The 24,731-nt window shown below is 43.4% G+C and overlaps 1 protein-coding gene across 2 annotated transcripts in view; it reads right to left on the reverse strand.

The window, feature by feature from the left end:
- TMEM135 (transmembrane protein 135) overlaps positions 1–24,731 on the reverse strand; it is a 387,359-nt gene that overhangs the window by 323,095 nt on the left and 39,533 nt on the right. For both annotated transcript variants that reach the window (XM_054015686.1, XM_054015688.1), the window contains exon 3: positions 23,741–23,833. In XM_054015686.1, coding sequence (XP_053871661.1) covers positions 23,741–23,833 — 93 coding nt within the window. The remainder of the gene's footprint in view (positions 1–23,740; positions 23,834–24,731) is intronic.

A 24,731-nucleotide genomic window follows, 5' to 3' on the forward strand; every position in this document is an offset into this window, starting at 1 on the left:
TGAATTTAGTACCGATCAAGACGCAAGAATTTATAGCACTGTTAAACAAAACCTATTTGCTATATCTCTCTGTAACTACACCTCAGTCTTAAACTGCAAAATTCTTATTATTCTAGTCTTGGATTTCTCCTGAGTAAAAACTGCCAGTCACGTCAGGCGGAGTAGTGGTTCTGAGACATGCACAAATGAGTACTAAAATTAGACAACCCAACTTATTTTCTCTTATGACCTATGTCAGGATTTGAACTACATATGGCTTTAATATACTGCAGTTTACCTTCCTGAAGAATATATATTCGGCAATGTTCCCATGAACTGAGGCTTGTATTCTACAGGGACAAATAGAAGTATTTATTAGCTGAAATACTATTGGGTATTGTAACACAACTACCACCTTGGTTTAATTAGTTAAGCATTGTGTGGATTCTTTATAAATATGAAACCCACAATTGAAAGTCCAACCAGATTAATCAAGAAATTCAAAATTACAACAAAAATAGGGGGAAGAAGAGAACTTATTTTGTTCCTGCTTCATTTCGGTTCATTGAAAACAAATGGTATGCAGCTTGAGAAAGAAAAAGGAGAAAGAAAACGAGCAAAAGAAAAAGAAAGGAGAAGTTAACTTTGACTTTAGTTTCTGAACACAAGCTAAGAAGCTAACATAATAGCCTATAATGGCTCCCCAGACAGGATTTGTGATCTGCAAAAAGAGGAAGAACTTCTCCCCCACTGTAAAACAGCCCACTTAATAACCTGTAAAACTAAATCAAAGACTGCTCAAAACACAATCAAATCAAGAGATAACGATTTTTTTCCTTCTCTGCAGCAGACTGACAACACAAACAGAGAAACTTACATTCTAGATTTAAAACTGTGTTTGGTTCTCTGAAATAAGAGAAGCACTACAGTTGATGTTTAGGTTATAGTTAATCCCACACCCACCAATTTCCTACTGACAGTGGAATCCAACAGTGAAACACTAGTACAAAATTTCATTGAAAACCAGCAACAGATACGTTTTCAAAATACTACAGAGAATATAAAACACAGACTTAAGCAGTGAGTTTTAAACCTATAAGAAACCAAACAAATTTGCTACTTTTTCAACTTTTAAACACCTAATAACAGCAAGCTTTTCATGTGCAAAAAAAATATCACTAATCAAATATCATCTTGTCACCATATACATTATAGGGATCCACCACCAACTTTTTTTTTTTTTAAACTGTCATTTTCAAATGTCAAAAGTTTGGATTGTAAGCTAAGGTAACAGAAAAACAGACAACACTCCATAGGCCTTGTCCACACTACTGGGGCTTAGGTCGACTTACCAGTGTCTTCACTGCGCTGCATCAACAGGAGACTCTCTCCAGTCGACTTACCTTACTTTTCCTGGGGAGCTAGAGTACCGGAGTCAACCAGAGAGTGCTCTGCTGTCGATTTAGCAGGTCTTCACCAGTGGTCCCTCTAATTTTTCCCACCCATATGCAGAATGAATTTTGTTAGGTGCACCAATAGGGAGGTGATGAGAGACATGGGTTAGAGTACCGGAGTCAACCAGAGAGCGCTCTGCTGTCAATTTAGCAGGTCTTCACCAGTGTTCCCTCTAATTTTTCCCACCCATATGCAGAATGAATTTTGTTATGTGCACCAATAAGGAGGTGATGAGAGACATGGGTTTGGGCCAGGGTAGAGGGCCCTGGCAGAGTTGGGACCAGGGGAGGGGCACCCCGGCCGCAGCAGCTTGGGGCTAGGGGAGGGGTGCCCCTCCCCCGGCAGGTCCCCAGGCGGGTTCCCTGAGCACCTGCACGGCGCTAAATAGGCAGCTGTATGACCACGCAGTTTACAGGGAACTTAGGTCTTCACTAGACCCGCTAAATCAAGACCCACTGCATCGATTTCAGCAGCATCAATCTCCTGGTAGTGAAGACAAGCCCATAGTGTAGGACAACAGGAAATGGCTCTAAAAATCAAAGCAAATATATTTCCTCATTCTGTTAAGGTTAAATGTCAACCAAAATGGTTACTTATTTCTTTTTGAGATATTCAGAATTTGTTGCTCTGTAAAGAAAGAAAAGTGAATTTAGATATGATGTTTTATTATTTTGGATATATGTCTTAGAAAAGTGTATGAGAGAGAATCAGATATGGATAGAAGCCAAATGGAAAAAGATATTTACAGTAATTCAGTCCAGTTAAATTAGCATCAATAATTCTTGCTGATTTTTCAATCGGTGCACTACTAGCTAAGATCTACCATTCAGAAATTTAACTGTTTCAAAGTCTTACATAAGTTTCCCTTCATCATTTTTCCCTAATGTCCAGTGAGCCAAGACAAAGTCAAAAGACTGGCCTAACAAAAGGGAAACTAAAACATCTAAAACTGAGTATCTGGTGACATCACAAGATTCATGAAAAGAGAATTCAAATGCTAGAACCTCATTAGCAGGTTTTTATAAAATGAAGACTAGCAGTTTCCAAAAGATTAGCACATTAATCAAGTTTCAGTAATAGAAATTAAATGAAAGACTTCTACTAATTTTAAATGAGGCTTCTTAACATTATATTCTACAGTGTAATTAAATTCTTCTAAGAAGCTATTCCATGCCTACCTCTTTAACAGTTAGATGGTCAGCATAGTTACTATACTTTTTAAAAAAAATACTAGCACCCTAAAATACAGGGGAGGGTTAATTACTCTTATAATCTTTAAGGCTGGTACTGTTTCATTATCTTCTGTTTGTGTATGTTTGGAGTTAATTTTTTTTATAATAGGTATCTACAGGGTGTATAGTTATATTTGTTTTACTGACTGTATGAATTTGTTTCCTTTATAAGAAAATAGTTTAAACAAAACACTATTGCGTTTAACACATTAAATCCAAAAATGTAATAAAAATTGCTTCTCTTTTTTTCCACTAAAAAGAAGGAAGGGAAGTTAGCATGACTATTCAATAATTATTTTTAAAATCATTTGATAATTATCTTCAATGGAATGTAACTCCATGATGCATTTTTAATTTAAAAAAGGGAGATTAACTTAATTCTTTTAATATGAAAAGATGGGGTGCTCCCTTAGTGTATTGTTTATTTCTAATACATAAAAATGGCAACAGTAGGTCAGAACAATGGTCCATCTAACTAAGTATCCGGTCTTCCAACAGTGGCCAATGCCAGGTGCTTCAGAGAGAATGAAGAGAACAGGCAATCACTGAGGGCAGGTCTACACTAACCCCCCAATTCGAACTAAGGTACGCAACTTCAGCTACGTGAATAACATAGCTGAAGTTCGAAGTACCTTAGTTCGAACTTATCTTGGTCCAGACACGGCAGGCAGGCTCCCCCGTCGACTTCGCGGTACTCCTCTCGCCGAGCTGGAGTACCACAGTCGACAGCGAGCACTTCCGGGTTCGACTTATCTCATCCAGACAAGACGCGATAAGTCGAACCCAGAAGTTCGATTTGCTTGCCGACGAACTACCGGGTAGTGTAGACCTACCCTGAGTAATCCATCCCCAGTCATCCACTCCCAGCTTCTAGCAATCAGGGGCTAGGGACACCAAGAGCATGGGGTTGCATCCTGGACCATCTTGGCTAATAGCCACTGATGGACCTATCTTCCATTAACTTATCCAATTCTTTTTTTAAACCAGTTATACTTTTGGCCTTCACAACATTCCCTGGCAATGAGTTCCACAGATGGACTGTGCACTGTGTGAAGAAGTACTTCCTTACTTTTGTTTTAAACTTGCTGCCTATTAATTGGTTTGACTTTACGATGCTCAGTACCGCAATGGAGTGGATTGTGGTTCCGAGTTAAGATGATTCGACTTATGACACAATTTTCAGGAACCAACTGTGTCGTAAGTCCGAAAACTACCTGTATTATTAGTATCAGTGCATATCCCCTATCCATGGACAAAAGGAAACCATCCATCAATCCCAGTGTGTGTCTACCACATCCTGACCTGAAATCGGAAGATCCATGACTGACAGATGACACTGAATACTTTTTGCTAGCTCTTCAAGCAGCTTGCTCACAAATGGGAGGCTGGACACTGTACAGTAGGTCAAGATTGAAAACCATTGCTTAATGCAGCCAAAGCACTGGGCAAATTATTGTGTTTAGAGGGGAGGAGAGGATTGTAGCTTTCCCCTTGTGATGGGTTCCCCGGGGTGCCGCCTGGGACTGTGGGACCACTGTGTCCCCTCAACTCTCCAGCCTTGGCTGTCCCTCACAACGCCTTACTAGCTAGTCAGAAGCAGCAAGCCCCTCCAGTGCACCGACCCCTGCAACAGCACTCTCTCCCCTGGTCAGAGGAGATGCTCTAGGGTAGAGGGAGGGTTGGAGGTCAAGCCCACCCCACACTCACCCCGCAATGGCAGTTCCTGTCCCACAGGGCTAGGCCTGGCTCCCCACTCTGGAAAGCGAGACCTGGCACAGGGGGTTGCAGTGCCACTCAGCTTTGGCCCAGCCACTCCTCCATTATGTGCTGCTGAGACCCCATGTGCCAGCTCACAATGCCACACACTGAAATTTGGCCTGTCCAGCCTTCCATCATGACAAAGGGGCAGCTGGGCCAAACCTGAGTGGTGTGTCAACCACATGCACCAGGTCACACCACCCAGATTGGAGAGCTGGGCCCAGCTCTGTAAGATAAGAGCCACCACTGTGGGGTGAGTGTGAGGCGGGTTCACTCTTCAACCATCCCCCCAACCCACTACCCTGCAGCCTCCCTTCCACACTGGGTCCATAACCCATCTAGAATATTCCCACAATCCAACATATGGGAAAACAGTGGTTTCAGCAACCTTTAGTGTTTAGGTCTGTAGATTACCAAGATATTCATGTGGGTTCTTTTTTCCCCTCTGGACTCACAGATTTCATGCAGGCATTCAAAACACTGATTCTAGGTTGTCTCCTCTATTTGAGAATGCATAAGCATATAACAGCTATTTCACCCTCCAGGTTTGTCCATTCTGAGTGAAGGTATGAGATGTATAGAATAACCTGTGGGGGGATAACAGAAGCCAACATGGGGGCTGTGGTGTTAGGTTTCAGTGAGATAAGTCAGGAGATAAGATTGTGGATGATAAAGGGTTCATGTACCACTTTGCACTACTCATCGTGAGTCTGACGTCTTGGTGTTTGTGGTAGCCTTCTATAAGATATATGGTTGATTGCACTAAATTAGTTTATCTAGACAAGTGTTTTCTGGATGCTGTTTCCCTCAATTATTTTATAACTTCAGTATAGTTTTCAGTATTTGGTCAACATACACATGCATACATAGCACAGTTCAGCCTTCTTTAGCTGGGCACTTAATAAATTAGGAGAAGCCTTGTGCAAACTATGTCATGCACAATCAGCATACACTTTACAAAACATCATATCCCAATCAAGTTTCACTAGAGCACTCAGTGGCAACTTCTCAGTTTGAATATCAACTTCACACTTTATCCGCAGTCATTTCAACTGTAAAGCCCATTTTAAAAAATGTAGCAATATTTTTACAAAGTAAAAAGTATAGTTTTTCTCCACTACCCTCATGTTCAGATGATTAAATAACTTTTACTTATATATTTTTGTCTACAGAGTTAGTTTCCAAACACTGTGACTGAAAAAAAGGGGATTAGAATGGGAACATTATGCAACCTTAATTATAATGGCAGTAACTGCATCTGGTCCACTACCGCGTGCAAGGCTTTGGGGACTGAACAGTTGGACCTAAATTTTGCAGCACTCTGATGTTAGAGACTGGAAACTCTAGAAACCTGGATGCTCAACACCTCTGAAAGCAGGGACACTTACTTAGGAGCCTAAATATGGGGTCTAAGTGTAGGTACCCAGGTTTGGCCTTAGTGTCTCACCCTTTCCCAAGGTATAACCTCAAAAGCCTTATTGCGAGAGGGGGTTTCAAGGTGCATCTCCAAGCTCACTGGAATCATAGGGAGCAGCAGGAGGAAGAGGCTCTGGGGAGGCTATGGCAAAGCATATCGTGCGGTAAGGAAGCTCTTCCCTTCCTCTAAGATCTGTTGACCATCAAGCCTCCTGCCAGCCACATTTCCCCCTACTTCTCGTAGAAGTTACAAGACAGTTCCAGTCCTTCAGACATTAAGAAGTTTACAGGATGTGAGGCATACTCCTACACACTAGTCTCTGCAGAAGAAGAATTCTGCTCCCAAGGACTGATGGAAAGTCACAGGAGTAGTACTCCCTTTCTGTAGATCACAGGAAATCTGAAAAATAGGGACTCCTCTTTACAAGATGGCAAGTGAGGACTGTGGTTAGCATCGGTCACCAATGGAGCAAGGGTTTATTCCACCTAGGCTCCTAAATGCTACTTGATTAGGAGCTCCTTCTTGTGGGCTTCCTCAGATTTGCAATAGGACTCCCAGTAGGACCATTATTTTAAAAACCAAATGAAATTCACAACAAATAATTTCGTTTCAAGCTATTTTCAGGCTTAGGAAGATAACACGACTCACTACACATGCAACAGTATATAAGAAAGCATATTGTACTTTTTGAAAATTGAGAAACCTAAATCATTGTTGTTGTTGTTTTTAAAAAAGTAGCTGCTTCTTTTTCTGTTGAGATTTCACTTGGAATTTAATGTAAAATATTCTGTAAACCCTTCATTGAAAATGCCTTCCTATTGCACCTGATGTATTTATTTATAAATTTACAAATACAACAGCTAATAAAAACCAGAGGCATGAAATGATAATGCTAAAGGTTATAAACTATATGAAGCTATGCATTAATATAGTGTAGTGCAAGACCGCATCCTCCTAGATTACACAATCCATGGCTTTGTGTGATGGGGTACCCAAACCCCACACTGAGCAATAAACTGTTCTGGGCTCAGTCAGTTCTGCCCCATCACACCTGTGAGAGATGTCAGACTTGGAGGAGGAGCTTAAAAGGGGAGAAAACAGCACAGTGGGCGGCAGACCAGACTGGACAGCAGACCTCCATTCTCAGCTCATGAGAGAGGGGGCTGGCTGAAGGCAAGAGCTTCTCAGATGACCAATGCCTGATGGCCACTCCCCAGCCAGAAGGGAGGGTCCAATACTGATCCACTTTATGGTACATCTATACTTAAACCACTAAAGCAGCACAGCTGGTGGCGCAGGTGGTATAGTTGGATTTCTCACACCCCTGAGACATACCTATGCCGATGCAAGTTCCCAGTGTAGACCAGCCCTAAGTGACACTATTCTTTTGCATTAGCCTGTGAGTCTAGCTGGGACCACAGCCAACAAGAAACCCTCTGAAAAACAGAGCCTTACTTCACCCATGGGACAAATCATCATTTGTATTCATTTCTTTTTGCGGACTGTCCTGATGTAACGGAACACCTAAATGCCATAGGCCAGAGGTCAAGTGAGTGCGAAGGCCCTTGTGACACTTATGTAGAATTAAAATAGAAATAAAGTGTTAGATTTGGATGACAGAGGAATTGTCTGCAAGGAATTCATATCACTCAATTAGAACAGAAAAAATAAACAAGCATTTCATTAGGACAGATTCTGGCAAAGATAGAGTAACATGATTAACATGTACGCTTTGCAAGCTATCTGCAAAAGTTAAAGTAATTCTTCATACACTCCTCCAACCATTAAAATATCAAATTTGCCTCTAGTACGAGTTGAAAATGTACGAATAATGTCTTTACATGCTAAGAATGAGATTAAAATGTTACTTTTAAGATGCTTACTTAAAAACATATACATTTGTTATTATTAAGTATAATGTTCAAGTGCAAGCCAATTTAAAGTAACAACTTAAACTACATACCAAATATGAAACCCTCATGATCCCATGTTATATAAAATAAATGTAATTAAACAAATCTGACTTAGTTTTGCAACTATTCCCAAGGCAATTTTTGTCTATTGCCAACTGAACCTTAGATCAACAGAATAGTGTGCGTCACACAGCCATAGTGATCAGCTAGAAATACAGTAGTTTACAGATTAAACAGCCTGTACTACTTACACCGATCAATACGTAAACAGAAGCACAAGCCTTTCATTAAAGTTAGTGGCTTAGTATAAAGATTACTGAAAGAGGGCATATACTTTGAAAGGTAAGAGTAACAGAGACTTATAAACATAGGACACACCATTCATGAATTTCTGTACTCCTATTGTCAAGTACGAGGATCTTATCTAATGAACCGACATTGCACGTGGGAGAAGAATAAAACAAAAATACAGAAGCTACCAATTATCAAATACAGAAAGTATGAGCCAATTATATTTAGTCACAGACAATACATCTCCCTCTAAAACAACATAAACGTTCAAATATTTTAGACATATGTTAATACGTCAAAAGACTCCTCTCTCTGGTATTTGAGCATTAACCTAAACATTCTCAAGACCTTTATAAAAAGTGCCTCTGATCAAAAGTTACACGAACTAACATACACATAAATGTATAAAGCACAAAATGGCTCCTGTAGTTCTTCATTCAGAGCACATTTTGACTGTCAGCTACTTTTACAAATGCAGTATTTGGTTTACATCTTGCCAGTATCACAATGTCTCTTTATGACCTCCAAATCACATCCCTTTCCTTTGACCCTGGGCTGCTTCATAATCCCAGTATAACTTTAATGACAGCTGCAGTCCATAAGGCATTTTGAAGACTAATCATGATACTTTACTGTCACTTATAAGATGCATTAACCAGTGTGTTTGTTTGCATCAATACTATCTGCTACATTATTTACTGTAAACTTTTGCATAGTGACCTGTCATTCTACAAATCAGATATGGAAGCTATAAGAAAACCAAGCTAAAGCAGCTGTATTAAACCTGAAGTAAATAGTAAAAGAAGCTGAGTGTTGACACTTCTTAGCTGATCTTCATAAAGCAACATTGCTTCTCTGCTTACTCATTCCTTCCTTCATTCTAATTATATAGCTTGCATAATCTCCAGTCATATCACTCCCCATTTGCCCATTCTACATCTCAAGAAATCTTAACCCCATATGGAAACATTTTCCCCACTGAAATTAATGGAGATGACTTCATTAATTTTACTTCTAAGAACACTGGAAACATATGAAGGCAATTTGACCAAACTTTTATTTCGGGGAATTACATGGAGCAAAGCCCGTGCAACCTTCACATCACTGCTCCCAGAAAATTATAAATGTGAACAAATTTGGATGAGAATTTACTAGGATATTGAAGTGCAGTGTTATCACAAATGCAGAGAATTCAAGAGTTAAACTTACTATATTCTCCATTAATTTATTTTAAAATGTTCAAGTTAGAAAGAAATCAAAATTCTTTCCCTTCAAATAATGTGTGTGTAGTAGCTTCCTTACTCATTTCTAAATTATTTATGAAGACAGAATATCTCTGTAAATTAAAAAAAAGTTAGAACAAGTAAACCTCTTCTGGGCAGACACAAACTTTTGGGGGTTTGTTTGTAAAGAGCCTAGCTCCAAAGTGCTACTCATTTGAATCAGATATATGAAGCTCTCCTCAGTAAGTTTTAGGAACAGAAAATGCCAAAGGACTTAATGCAACTATATTTTTTGTTTAACAAATTTTTTTTAAAACTCCCAGACAAAAACTGCTATTCAACCTTGGAAATCTGACTTCCCCTCCTCTTATGTCTGGCTATGCAGTACATGCACTAATTTGAATTCAATATATGAGAAAAGCAAACCTCAGAGTGAAGAACTTTAGAGTTCCAAATATCAGAAGGGTAGAGAACGAGTCTTCAATTTTATGTTTGTTTGTTTCACAATGTGCAATACCAATACCGGAAATCATGATATAGGATGTTTTGTTTATTTTTATTGTTTTGCTTCATTTGGTATTGAGATGTGTTTTAATTTAAGCTCCATTTGGCAAATACAGAGCAGGGATATTGCAGCAAGGGAAAAATTAGAAGTACATGATTCCTGTACAAGATTATATTTTGAAAATGTGTATTAATTTGTAAGAGAGGCATGATTCTGACAAATAAAAAGCCAAATTTAAAAGATGAAGCAGTAGGCTCCCGAGAGGGTGGGTACTGTATAAAAGATTGTAAAGTACACTGTTAAACAAAACAGAAAAACAAACATAGATAATGGCCAGGACCAAGTTAAGGCAATCTAAGCCCCTAGGCGCAACACATAACGGGGCTTCAGGGAGCACGATTATGTAGGACTTTGCAAATGAAGTTGAAACGTTTGCATCTGAAGTACTAAAAGAGAAGAAGTCAGAGAGACACATCAAGAGTGGTATGGTCAAAGAGGCAGAGCGGGTTTAAGTATTACTAAGGTTGAAACAGATGGGAATTGAGGTATAAAGAAATTAAGGAGACTAGTTTTTAGCTCCAGAATAAAATTTTTGAACACACATGAAACCCATTGGGACATGGGGACTTTTCAAAGTCCAACCTAAGTGTTATGGCCAGAATCATACACAACTTGATGATTCCCCATTTACAATCACATTTTGAGACCTATCAATTAGCCAGCTTTTAATCAGTTTAATGTGTGCCACATTAATTTTACACTATTCTAGTTTTTAATCAAAATGTCATGTTGTATCAAGTCACATGCCTTACAGAAGTCTAAATATATTATGTCAACACTATTACCATTATCAACCTAGCTTGTAATCCTATCAAAAAAAGTTAGTTAGTTTCACAGGAACTATTTTCCATAAACCCATGTTGATCTGCATTAATTACATTACTGTATTTTAATTTTTTATTAACCAAGTTCCGTATCAGCCATTCCATAATCTTGCCCAGAATCCATGTCAGACTAGCAGGCCTATAATTATCCATGTAATACTGTTTACCCTTTTTAAATATTGGCACAATATTAGCTTTCTTCAGTCTTCTGAAACTTTAACAAAGTTCCAAGACTCAGTGGAAATTAGCATTAACAAATTAGCATTAACAATCTAGTGAGCTATTCAGCCAGCTCTTTGAAAACTCTTGGATGCAAGTTATCCAGGCCAGCTGATTTTAAAATGTCTAACTTTAGAAGTTGCTGTTTAACATCCTCTTGAGATATTAGTAGAATGGAAAGAGTATTAACTTATGATGAGACTCCATCTACCAGTCTCCCCTCAGGTATGTGCACACCTCTCATTGATGTTAATGGGACTCAAAGGAGACTTCAGCCTTGAATTACTTGGAAAAGTTAAGGGAGTTGGGCAAAATTTTGGTTCTTGTCTCTTTATAGATAGGCATAGCTTTTAATAAAAACAATTAACAGTAGTGTGCACAATATCAACACTATGTGCATGCTGGAGATACCACTTTCCTGCTTCTGAATTTAAAGGGTAATATTAAATATATTAATTCATAAAATCATTAACAATAAAATATGCACATTTGTTTGACATAATACAGAAAAAAATCTTGTTTTATAACACCCTTGTTAAAATCTACATGTCATCATCCCCGCCCTCAATTATCAAATAGTAAGAGACAGTTACCTCCTTTTTGTAACTGTTGTTCTTTCGAGATGTGTTGCTCATGTAGATTCCATGTTACATATGTGTGAGCCCACGTGCACGGTAGCCGGAGATTTTTCCCTTAGTGGTATCCATAGGGCCAGCTCTGGCACCCCCTTGAGCCCCATGCTCGTGCGCAGGTATATGAGGCGCCGCCAGCCTTGCGCCTTCTTTGTTCCTTCTTGTCATCAACTCCAACAGTGGGGAAAAAAGGCGGGTCGTGGAATGGACATGAGCAACACATATCGAAGAACAACAGTTACAAAAGGTAGGTAACTGTTTTTTCTTCTTCAGGTGCTTGCTCATGTTGATTCCATGTTAGGTGATGCACAAGCGGTATCCCTGGAAGTAGGTGCAGAGTTCACGGTCATGCTTCTTGCAACACTGCTCTACCGAAGCTGGTGTCATCCTGGGCTTGCTGGGTGATGGCATAGTGGGATGTAATGGTATGAACTGAAGACCATGTGGCGGCTCTGCAGATATCCTGGATCGGTACCTACATGAGGAAGGCCACTGACAAAGCTTGTACTCTGGTGGAATGGGCAGTCACGATGACCAGTGGCAACACCTGTGCTTGTTCATAGCAGAACTTGATACAGGTGATTATCCACAAGTAGATTCTATGAGAGGACACTGGTAGACCAACAGGATCTGTTGAACTTGCTCCAAGCAGGCTTGCTCCTCCGTGTTCAGAAAACAGAAGCCATGCCATCAGATGCAGTGATGCTAGGTTCGGATGGAGCAGATAGCCCTGGTTCTGCGAGAGCAAGTGCGGTCAAAGAGGGAGCTCTAGCGGGATTGTCACCAAGAGGTCCAAAAGTGTGCCGAACCAATGCTGGTGCGGCCATGCCAAAGCTACCAGGATGACCTTTGCTTTATCCTTCTTGACCTTCAGTAGGACCCTGTGAACCAGGGATATCGGCGGGAAGGCGTAAAGCAGTGCTCCCATCCAAGGGAGCAGGAAAGTATTGGACAGGGAGCCTCTGTCAAGCCCGCAAAACAAGCAAAACTGCTGACATTTCCTGTTCTGACTGGACATGAATAGGTCTACCTGGGGAGTCCCCCGCTTTCGGAAGATCATGTTGACAACTTCTGAGTGGAGTGACCACTCATGGTAAGAAGAGAAGGACTTGCTGAGGAGATCCGCCAGCGCACTTCGGGTGCCCGAGAGGTGCGATGCCTTGAGATGAATGGCATCTCGAGCAGTCGTGAGCAGGTGGGCTCAGACATGTGCGATGAGGTCCAACATAGCTCAGAATTAGGACTCTGGCAGGTAGGCTCTGGCCCGGGTGGAGTCAAGTACTGCTCCTATAAACTCTATCCTTTGAACAGGGATCGGAGTTGATTTTTGTTTGTTGATAAGCAGGCCCAGTTCCTGACAGGTGGCGTTCATCAAAGTAAAGCCATGCTGAACTTGGGCTCGTGACCTGCCTCTGACAAGCCAGTCATGGAGGCATGGATAGATTTTAATGCTTCGACACTTCAGGTAATCGGCCATGCACTTCATGAAGACCCTCGGAGCAGATGATAGGCCAAAGGACAGTGCTGTGAATTGGTAGTGGCACTGCCCCACCAAAAATGGAGCAATCTCCTGTGGCCATGGAAGATAGAAATATGGAAGTAGGCAAACTGCGGCCCGCGGGACCCTCCTGCACGGCCCTTGAGCGGCCCTGTCCCCCTCCCCTGCAGCCTCAGCTCGCCGTGCCGCCAGTGCTCTGGTGGCAGGGCTATAAGCTCCTGCCGGGCAGCATAGCTGTGAGAGCCGGTGGCCTGCCCCAGTGCTCTAGACTGTGCGGCGGTGTGGCCTGCCAGTCCTGGTGCTCTTAGTGTCATGGTAAGGGGGTAGGGGGGTTGGATAGGGAGTGGGGTCTTGGGAGGGGGCGGTCAGGGACAAGGAGCAGGAGGGGCTGGATGGGTCAGGAGTTCTGAAGGGTGTAGTCAGGAGGTGGAAAGTGGGAGGGGGCGGATAGGGGGCAGGGACCAGGCTGTTTGGGGAGGCACAGCTTTCCCTACCCGGCCCTCCATACAGTTTCAGAATCCGGATGTGGCCCTCAGGCCAAAATGTTTGCCCACCCCTGCTTTAAGTCCATGGCAGCGTACCAGTCTCCTGGATCCAGAGAGGAAATGATGGAGGCCAGGGAGACCATGCAGAACTTAAACTTCTTGAGATATCTGTGGAGGCGATGCAGGTCTAGAATGTGTCTGCAGCCCCCTTTGGCCTTCAGGATTAGGAAAGAACAGGAATAAAACCCTTTCCCCCTCATATCTTGAGGAACCTCCTCTATGGCCTCCAGACATAGGAGGGATTCCACTTCCTGGACAAGGAGAAGCTCATGATAAGGGTCCCTGAAGAGGGATGGGGAAGGTGCACGGGAGGGAGGGAGGGAGGAAAACTGCAGAGTGTAGTCAACTGCTATGGTGTTGAGCACCCAATGGTCTGAGGTGACCCTGGCCCATGCAGCAAGGAAGGGAGATAGATGGTTCAGAAATAAACAGGGGGATGGGTCCTGGGGCAAGACTGGAACTCCATGCTCAGGCACATCCTCAAATTGCCTGCCGAGGGCCACCTGGGTAGCACATGGGACCCAACTGGGCAGCTGAGGGGGACGAGGTGGTTCAGTGGCATTTAAAGCCTCTTTTTTCTTGTAGGAGCTCTGCTGCTGTGGACCCGAGAACGTAGGTGATGGAGGCGGCCGAAAGTGCTTCCTAGAGGCCTGTGGTGTGTACAGGGCCAAGGAGCAAAGTGTGAAGCAGGAATCTTTCAGGCCATGCAGCCTGGTATCCTGAAAATAGAGCAGTGCCTTTGAACAGGAGGTCCTGAATGGACTGTTGCACCTCCTGAGATAGCCCCGAGGATTGCAGCCACGAGCCACATTGCCTGGACACAGTGAAGGCCAAAGACCTGACCACTGAATAAGCCGCATCCAATGCAGTTTGGAGAGAGGCTCTGGCAACTGTCTTGCCCTCCTCCAAGATGGACGCAAACTCTTGTCTGAGCTCCTATGGCAGGCAGTCCTTAAATTTAGCCATGAAGTCGCAGATATTATATCTCCCCAGCAATGCCTGCTGGTTGGAGATTCCGAGTTGGAGAGTGGCCGTGGCATAAGTTTTTCTTCCAAACAAGTCCAGCTTCCTCGCATCCTTGTTTTAGGCAGGGTGCTCACCTGGCCCTGCCTGTCCCCGCTCATTGGTGACAAACACCACAAGAGACCAGGGGAGGGGGGACTGAATACAAGTACTCATAGCCCTTAGCTGAGACATAATATTTCTTTGTTGCTCTTTTTGCTGTTGGGGACAGAGAGGACGGGGTCTGCCAAAGGGCCTAAACCACTTTCAGCGCTCCTTCATATACTGGAAGCACTACCTTAGAAGGTGCCGCGGCCACCAAAATATTGAAGAGGCTATCTGAGGCTCAGTGAACTCCTCTGCCTCTCGTTGCAAGTTTGAGGCCATCCTTTTCAGAAGGTCCTGGTGGGTTCGAAAATCATCTGGTGAGAGTGGGTGGGCGGGACCAGCAACCACCTTTTCCAGGGATGATGAGGACAACAGCAACACCGAGTGGGGGGCTGGAGCCCCCTCTTCCACCAGAGAAGCTTCCCCCAAGAGGATGCCTTGTATTTCAGTATCGGCATCGGAGCCTGAGTCTAGTTTCTGCATCAGAGCAGGCAGCGCCATGGTCCACTTTCCAGATGCAGCTGTAGATGACCTCTGGGACTACAAGCCTGGCATCGTAGGGAGCCGCCATGGATTCCAATATGGCCAGTGTAGTGGCCATTGACATTGCAGCCAGATGCCCGTCGCGGGGCTAGTACCACAGTCTGACTGGTGTCTTCGAGATTGGGATTCAAAATCCCCTTCTGACTCCAAGGAGGACTCCTCTCTAGGGGACCATCGCAGAGCTGTCCATGCCTCCCGCTGCCGGCTATGATGTAGCGCCAAGTGGTGTTGAGGGGTAGGTGTCCAACGGTGGGGGTCCTGAGATCGGTACCATGTCGGAGACCGCTGTCAAGATGGTGGGGAGTGCCGCAGAGATGGAGATCGAGGTGTCAGACAGTGGCGACGAGGAGTCGGTGAGTGGCACCGCAGCGTTGGTGACCAATGCTGGGAGGACGACAGCTGGTGCCGGGGAGACTGAGACGGACGCAGTGAGTTTGGTGATCCGCGTCGTGGAGCCGGAGACCCGATACGTGGAGCCGGGGATTGGGGTTGAAGACTGCAGACATGGTGCTGGGGACGGGGATCATGGAGTCGTGGACCGGTCCCGGGACTCCGGAGAACGGTGTCAACCAAGCAACCATTGAGACAGGCCCATGGAGGGCTTCCCTTTGGCAGGGGGAGCCTTCACTGGCTTCGCTGTTGGACAGAGGTCCTGTGGTGTGGGCATCACCAGTAGGGCCACCAGGTCCCTGAACACTTGCAACACCTCTGGCATCGAGGGCACCATGAGGTATAGGGGACCCCTGCCACTTCCTGGAGTCAGGGGCGGTTCCTATATTCGGGTCAAAACTGTAGATAGAGAGGCTGGACTTTGCAGTCCCAACGGAGGCAGATGACCCGACACAGGAATTTTGCATACCGTCCTTTCACATCCTTCTTCGAGGCAGAGGAGCACCCATGTTCAGTGTACTGCTTCCTGTGGCACTACCATGGCACCGGTATTGGTGAGCAGTGCCGAGGTGAACCCAGTGCGGGTTTGGCACTCTGCATGAGGTCGAGGCTCTCGACGTCAAGTCGGAGTAGGAGAGTACCGAGGCTGGTCTGAGTGCTGCCTCCATCAATAGGGCTTTCAGATGAATGTGTCTGTCTTTTTGAGTGCGTGTTTGAAGCCCTTACAAATTTTGCACTTCTCTTTAACATGCGTTTCCCCCAGACACTTCAGATAAATTGTGGGGGGGGGGTCACCACCGGCATGGGTTTGTAGCAGACAGCACACGGTTTAATCCCAAGGACTGGGGCATAGACAACTATTTACAAAAGCTATGAAAAGGAAAACCACTGGGAGCACTTGCAAATCACAAGAGAGAAAGGCATTCCAGCGACCTCACGGGTGGTAAGGAGGAACTGAGAGGGCGCAGGACCGACAGTGCCTCATATACTGGCACATGAACATAGGGTTCCAGAGCCGGCCCTACACATACCACTAAGGGAAAAATCTCCAGCTGCCGTGAATGTGGGCACACAAACACCTAACATGGAATCAACTTAAGCAAGTATGCGAATAAGAACAGACATGCAAGAAGATTCTGTACAGAGCTAGTACATTTTCATGAGTTTTGCAAAACTTGTAATATCCATCCAAATAAAAATCATTAAAACCTTACCCAAGTAAGCAAAAAAGAATACCCTCATTTAGTTCATTTTCTGTGACAAATCCATTCAATTAAGTGTCAAATACTTTCCTTACTTACAAGAATATTTTCCTTTTACCTGTCAGAATATGCAATTTTCCAGGGTCCCTGCTAATTACTCATAAAAAGTTAAAGCAACAAATACATAGAATAGATATAGAAATAGGTCCACTAATGCCTTCAATCAAAGGAAATACACTTCATGGGATATTCCTTCTTGATCCTAATACACCGCTACCTCGATATAATGCGGCCCGATATAACACGAATATGGGCGGGGGGGGCTGCACACTCCAGTGGATCAAAGCAAGTTCAATATAACGCAGTTTCACCTATAACGCGGTAAGATTTTTTGGCTCCCGAGGACAGAGTTATATCGAGGTAGAGGTGTACAACAGAAAATCCTTGCTCTTGGTTAAGGAATTTTCCCCCCATCACCCTCCCTTAGAGAGAAGAATACAAGGAGAGAACACGTGAACCCAAACTTGGCAATCCATTAACTTTGTACACGTGAACAAGAATCACTGTGATTAAGTATCAAATCTCATTTATACCCTCAGAAATCTCTAGTATCTAAGTCAGAAGTGGGCAAACTACCGTCCTGCCCAGCCCCCAAGCTCCTGGCCCAGGAGGCTAGCCCCCGGCCCCTCCCCTGCTGTCCCCCTCCCCCGCAGCCTCAGCTTGCTCGCTCCGCCACCGGCACAATGCTCTGGGCGGCGGAACTGTGAGCTTCTGGGGCAGCGCAGCTGCAGAGCCCAGCCTGACCCGGTGCTCTGTGCCGCATGGTGGTGGTAGCAGCGTGGCCTGGCTCCAGGCTAACGCTGCCAGCCACTGGTGCTCTAGATGGGGGGGTTCGATAGAGGGCAGGAGAGTTCGGGGTGGTGGTCAGGGGGCAGGGGTGTGGATAGGGGTCGGGGTGGTTGGGGGGGGGAACAGGGGATTGAATGGGGGCAGGAGTCCCAGGGGGGCAATCGGGAAGGAGGAGGGGTTGGATGGGGCGGTGGGGGGCAGTCAGGGGACTGGAAGAAGGAGTAGTTGGATGGGGCAAGGGTCCCGGGGGGGGGCTGTCAGGAATGAGAGGAAGGGGTGGACGAGGCGGCGGGGGTCCAGAGGTGGTCAGGGGACAGGGAGCGGGGGGGGGCAGATAGGAAGTGGGGGCCAGGCCACTAGCTACTCCCCAACTGGCCCTCCATACAATTTACGGCCCTCAGGCCAAAAAGTTTGCCTACCCCTGATCTAAGTAACTGTCCATTAAATTATTGAATGCTTGTAATGAGATTGTCACTATCTCCTGGCATAAATATAGAATTATTTCTATATGTTGATTTTCTGGTGGAAAAGCACATGTGCATTTAATTTACATTTCAGATTTTTAAAATTTAGCACTATCCACAAGTTCTGCTATTTGCAGTGTTGTTATGCCGTGTCGGTCCCAGGGTTTTAGAGAGACAAGGGGGATGAGTGGACCAATAAAAGATATTACCTCACCCACCTTGTCTCTCTAGGTTCTGCTATGCAGTGTAGTTGTACTTGTCAGTCCCAGGATATTACAGAGACAAGACGGGTGAAGTAATATATTTTATTGGACCAACTTCTTCTGTTGGTGAGAAAGACAAGCTTTCAAGCCTCACAGAGCTCTTCTTCAGGTCAGAAGAGCTCTGCGTGGCTTGAAAGCTTGTCTCTCTCACAAACAGAAGTTGGCCCAATAGAAGACCTTATCTCTCTAACTTCCAATATGACCGTTTTCACAGGTGAGATAACTGTACTAATATATTACAAGAATATTAATTAAAATGTATACAGATATATCATTATATGGATCTTGATCTACAGAAAAAGAAAAATAGTAAAATATTGCACATCAATTGGAGTTTGTTTGCAATTATTAATTACCTCAAAAGCTGTATCTGTTTGCTTTAATTACTACATAACTGGCATGGTAGTTGACATGGTAAACAATTTCTCGTTACCCTACAAACCTACAATAAAAGCAAGCTTGTGATAGTAGTTTTATATGGACCAGCAAGATACTTTATACTCACTTAAATGAAACATTTTTTTAAACTTTCTCTTTTCCTAAGGTTTATATGGTACAAGAGTCTGGCCTAGTGTACAAAAACAACACCACTCAACATCGGCAGTCTGATTTATAAGCATTTTGTTCCTGAATTCGGAGCCTGACAGGGATGCTGTGCAAGCAAATGCCTATGAGGAACCTAAAATAGGGTATCCACTTGGGAAGAGATTAAGTGATTAAGTTTTGTGCTCCTGCCAGCTGCTAACTAAAATTTAAAGGGCCAGCAACATGTTTGTAAACTAAATACAAAACAAATAGCTTCTTTGTTTCCCTGTTTTCTTCAATAGACTCTCTTTTTTAAGCCTAAAAAGGAGATACTTTCTGGCAGCTACAACTGTCACCAAAAGTTTGATTTTCCAGACATTTATAAAAGTTAAATGTAAAATATATGGCTATTTACCTGTGATAAAGAGTGTACAAATGAATACATAGAAGTATGAGCTTCTAACAAAAATATTTAGCATTAAAATATCAACTGTTTTCATAGATTATGAACTCCAACTACCTTTCTGATACTGTTTATCAACTTTTATTTTTTTTAATTAACACTGCTACTGCACACTGTTCTGAGGCGTCCATCACAGGAGTGGGCACTTTTACACAAATCCAACTAAAACAAAGACAGCCAGCAACACCTCACTATCCTCCTCTTGCATAGCATATTTTATTTACTTGTTTTAGCATTATCATGAAGTATGTGAATATTTTGTTTTCCCAGTGCTAGTTTTATGCTAATCCTTTGCTAAGCGATGTTAACTATTTCCTATATATCAATGCAGTGGTGACAAATTCCCCTTAAGAAAACAGTATTTTTCATTTTTCTGATGCTTCTGGACAGGAACTTATATGACCCACATCACTGTAGTACGAGTGCCTCTCTCAGAAGCTCAGTTCCCAAAAGTTATAGAGTGTATAAGACAGTCTATGTTTCATTTAACGAAAATCCAATGTCAAAAGTGACTTTACAGCCAACTGGCCATAGTCAAGGGGTTTGGGTTCTGCTCTCTACGAACATAACCTTCCAGGAATTCGTATTCCATCGCAAAACAACACAGCTATGCTATAAGTACTTTTGTCACCTTTCATGCACATCTTTAAAACACAGTCAGGCTCATAGCAATACATATTGTTTTCACCTTTCATTTCTCCCTCTCTCCCTCAAACCTTGGGTGCAAATGGCATGAAGAAAGCAACTGATAATAAAAACTAATGCTTTTTTGCATTAGTACGAAGTGTGAGACAATCCTAATTTGCCATCACTGAGTTTTACTGAGTCATTTGCCTCATTTTACTAATTTGTTTATTTTTGATTTGCAAGTTTTTCCAACTTCTTCCACTGTTGCACTAAATCCTAAGTTATTGGGGAGTGTGATCAGTTTCTGTCCTGGATTCATATATATTTGGAGAGCTAGAAGCAATTCACAAATATACTACCATCCTGATTTTGACACTTAATGTTTTAAGTACTTTTCTGAGTTTGACCTTACACTAAAAAAAATAAATAAACACATTGCCAGGCATGTAGTAAAAATCAAGCTGGCATTTGTCCCTGGCACAACTGCAGAAAATCTACTTGCTTATATCATGGAATGAAACACTGAAGCCAACAGGAGTGCTGGAATCTAAACAGCTAGCTTAAGCAAAACCTTGCCAAAGTGAACCCACCCTCTGGGAAGTAACTCCAGAAGGGGAAATATCAGGCAGATTCCAAGACTTACCACAGAAGTAACTCACTTATAAAACAAAAGTAAAATACAATCAGACAGTAATGTTATCATTTAATATTGTTTCCCCTCCACATTAAATGCCACTCTTAGAAACATATTCTCCTTTCGAAAATCTTTTGATTACATTCAAGAACTACTTTCAGATAAAGAAACATATCTTGACTACACTAAATTAGAATGAATATTATGGAACTAACGTAGGGATCTCAAACATGCAGCCTGCGGGCCGCATGCAGCCCGCGGAGCTCTTCCCTACAGCCCACCAAGCTCCCCGCGCGCCCCCCACCCCCCGAGTTATTTTACGTGGCAGCTAAGCTCCCTGCTCCCCAGTGTTTGGGGCCAGGTCTCTCCCCCGGCCCCGCCTGCTGCCCCCATGCGTCTCCGCCGAGTGTCCCTCGGCCTCACTTGCTGCCCCCTCACCGCCTGGAGCCTGCAGCTCATGCTGACTCCACTCTGCTCTGCCGGCTTCCAGCATCACCTGCTGCTGCAGGGTCCTAGTGCCCCCCTCCACTATGGCCAGGGCAGGCTGCCCTTCCCCTGCCCTTCTGCCCTAATTCTGAGCCTCTCCAATGTCCCAAACCCCTCATCCACAGCCCTCACCCCTGCACCCCGTCCTATCCCCAAACTCCATCCCAGAGCTTTCACCCCCTACCCCAGCCCGGAGCCTGCACCCAGCACCCAAACTTCATCCCAGAGCCTGCACCCCGACCCCCTCCCCCACCCAAATTCCCTCCCAGAGCCGTAGGCAGGTGGGGGTGGAGTTTGGGGGGGGCAGGTTCTGGGCACCACCAAAATTTCTACAAACCTGCCACCCCTGGAAGAGGCAGAGCAGGGGTGGAGTGGTGGTGTAGCCCAGTGCAGTGGGGGGGGGGGGCTTTCACGAAAGTAAATCTAAGTGTGTGTTTTGTCCTTTGAGTGAGGTGCATTACTGTTGGTGGCGCTTAGCACTTTCCGGGGGGGGGGGGGGGGGGCAGGGAGCCAGGCGCTCAAGAGAGGAGGTGGAGAAGAGATGGGGCAGGGCCTCATGGAAGGGGTGGAGTGGGGGCCGGGACGGGGGCAGCGAGGGGGGGTGTCGGTGATGCGGCCCTCGGGCCAATGCACTAGTCCTCACGTGGCCCTCGTGGTCATTTGAGTTTGAGACCCCTGAACTAACGTAAGAGCTGCTAAACACTTGGGACACTGATCAAACAGAGCTTGACCCAATTTTTCAACAGAATAATCATAAGAGGCATGTCAAACAGAATTTTTGAAATTAGCTCATTTCAAGAAATTCAAATATTTTAATAGGCCAGCCTTTAAATAGCATGCAGATTTAAAATAAAAATTAAGGTTTTATATAGGTAGTTTTGCTCATATTTATACAGAAGTTTTTAGCAAGGTAGTGGGCAGCCCTACAGCAAAGGAAACAAAGAAAATAATACATTTTCAAGCCTGCACCACTTCCCTTCAACTCCCTGCATGTGCTTTCTGCTAAGATTTTTCCTTTATTTGTGTACTTCTTCCAAAGCCATTAGAAGTGTTGCAACTGTCATTTCTCATTCCCCTCTCCCACTGCACCATACTCCCCCAGCATCCAGAAAGGTATCTTAAAATGAAGACCACCCATCTGGCTGCTCCTCACTATCCTGCTCTAGCTACTCCTCAGGTACCAGGGAGCAGTTTCAGCTGAGTAGGGAATGGAGGCAGCCAGAGGAAAGGACTTCACCCCCCAGGACATCTGCATGGATCCCAGGAGCAACAGGAGCTAGTTGATAAGGAGGGACAATATGGTGAGGGAGATCCTTCACTCCCAAACATCTCCATTCATGCTAGGAAACACATAGAGCCGATAATGGGGGTGAAATGAGGGTCAGACAGCCAGAGGATGAAATAGTGGATATGCATTTTGCAACCTGTCTCAGGTGAAAGGACCTTTTGGACATATTGCATACAGATGTTCCATACATGCATGATAGCTGAAAGTGCTCCTCCTCCTCCCATACCCGTCTTTTGAATGTATGGTAATCTATGCTTTGGACATCCAACGCTGAAAGAGGTGCAGCATGCTTTACAAGGGCATGATCCTGAAGGCCAATCACAAATTACCACTGGTTTATGCAGTGTTCTGCCTGCTTAGTGGAGCAAACCATTCAAAGTTAGTCAGGCCAATACTTGGGTGTAAGCTGTCTATCAATATGAGGGACATTTCAAGGTCCTAGTCTTTACCCTTAAAGCCCTAGATGGTGCAGAGTCTGAATGACCACCTTTTACTATGCAGCCAGGCAGCCAAAAGAGAAACTCAGATTTAAAAAACTTATTGAGGCAGGGTGTACTCGCAGGGTGTACTCACAGGATGGCCCTGGGCTGTGGAATTTGCTGCCGCCATGGTGAGACTGATAGAGCCTTGCCACTTTTGAAACACGTAGCAAGACATCCCTTTCTGTAAGCTTTTCACCAAGACAGAGCAACAGAACCCACTGTGGATTCAAGGAAATGTACCCTCTAGTTCTGAATCCTCTCAGCACAAAACATAAAGAGTTGTTGTTCCTCACGTGAGTGATTTACTGTCACCTTTAAATTTTACATAGCTAACATCCAGATACTACAGTGATTAGTGCCTTTGAAATAATAATATCATTATCAATAAAAGCTAACTATAGAATTATTAGTAAAAGCATACAAGACTTCCATTAATCTTAAAGTAGAACTTTACTTGGGGGTACATTAACCTCAAGATGCAGACCAGTCTATTGACAGGAAGACATACCCTTTTTAATTTGTAACTGACTAAATGTCAGCATTATTAATAAAGAAACAAAAACATCAACAGCTATCTTGATTCATGTACTGTATCTATAAGCAATAGCTTTGTCCAGTTTCACTACCAGACCATGAACTAAACCAAAAAAATTACACTATATATTTATGCAAAGTCTACACTTTCCTTCCTATTGCTTCTTAATCTGCTGTGTGGGGTTAATAAATATATACTATTTCAATTGAACTACTTTTTTTAGCTTGGGTCCAAAGGACTTTTACAAATGACAGTGATTTGAACTTCCTTGTATTCGTTAAAGCACAGGAACAGATATAATAATAAAAATGTATAACATGAAATGTACCTGCTTTTCCTTTCAATGAGAATGGCCACATAGGAAGCTGGTAAAGCAGCTCCGAAGCCCGGAGTCCAAAAGTAGAATTTTCCAAGTATCCTCCTGAAAACATAATTTTATATCTATTATATTGCATGCCAAAGCATCAAGAAAGTTAGTGTATGTTGCATGTGTTATGCTCAACATAAGACTGTATTATGTCCATTTTCCACTGATAGATACACATTGCACCCTTTGAATTAGTCCATATTGCACAGACACCAATAGTAATACTTTTACACTTACACAGTTCTTTTCAATGAAGATCTCCAGACACTTAATGTTTATGAAGTCCCATAATACCACTTAGGTACATCAGTACTGCACCCATTTCATTCAAAGGGCTTTTATTTTAAAGCAGACAGTACCTTAGCCCCCAAGTGATATTTATGAAAGGTTAAAGAATTATGTAGAACTACACAAAAATTGTGACTGTTACTGTCTCTTCTGCAGTCAGGATAGCCTCCTCAGGAAGATTCAGAGGTGTAGGGAATGGATGTGAGACTATAAAACGAACCAGAAGTCAGTTCAAATAAAGTACACTTCACAACACGTCCTGAAGACAGACAGGGAAACTGATGCTGAGAAATTAAGTGACTTCTCTAAGGTCACCCGATAAGTCAATGTAAGAACTGAAAATAGAATCCAGGGGTGAAATCCTGGCTTTATTAAACTCAAGAATTGCTCCCATTGACTTCTATAGGACCAGGATCTCACCCCAGGAGTCCACAACTTCAGGAATAATACAAATAAAAAAAATCTTATAAATTCAAGGCACGTTAATAAAACAAAATCATCCTGAAAATGAATTTATTACACAAAATAATGATTAGCTGTAAGGAATTAAGTTTTTGGACAAAGATTAAATTTGTTACTGTGGAAAAAGGGAAGAACAACGTACACATTTGCTAAATGTAAATTACAGTAGCAGCCCAATTGTCTAGTCAGTTATTAAAAACTT

This window comes from Malaclemys terrapin, chromosome 1, assembly GCF_027887155.1.
Source record: "Malaclemys terrapin pileata isolate rMalTer1 chromosome 1, rMalTer1.hap1, whole genome shotgun sequence".
NCBI lineage: Eukaryota > Metazoa > Chordata > Testudines > Emydidae > Malaclemys > Malaclemys terrapin.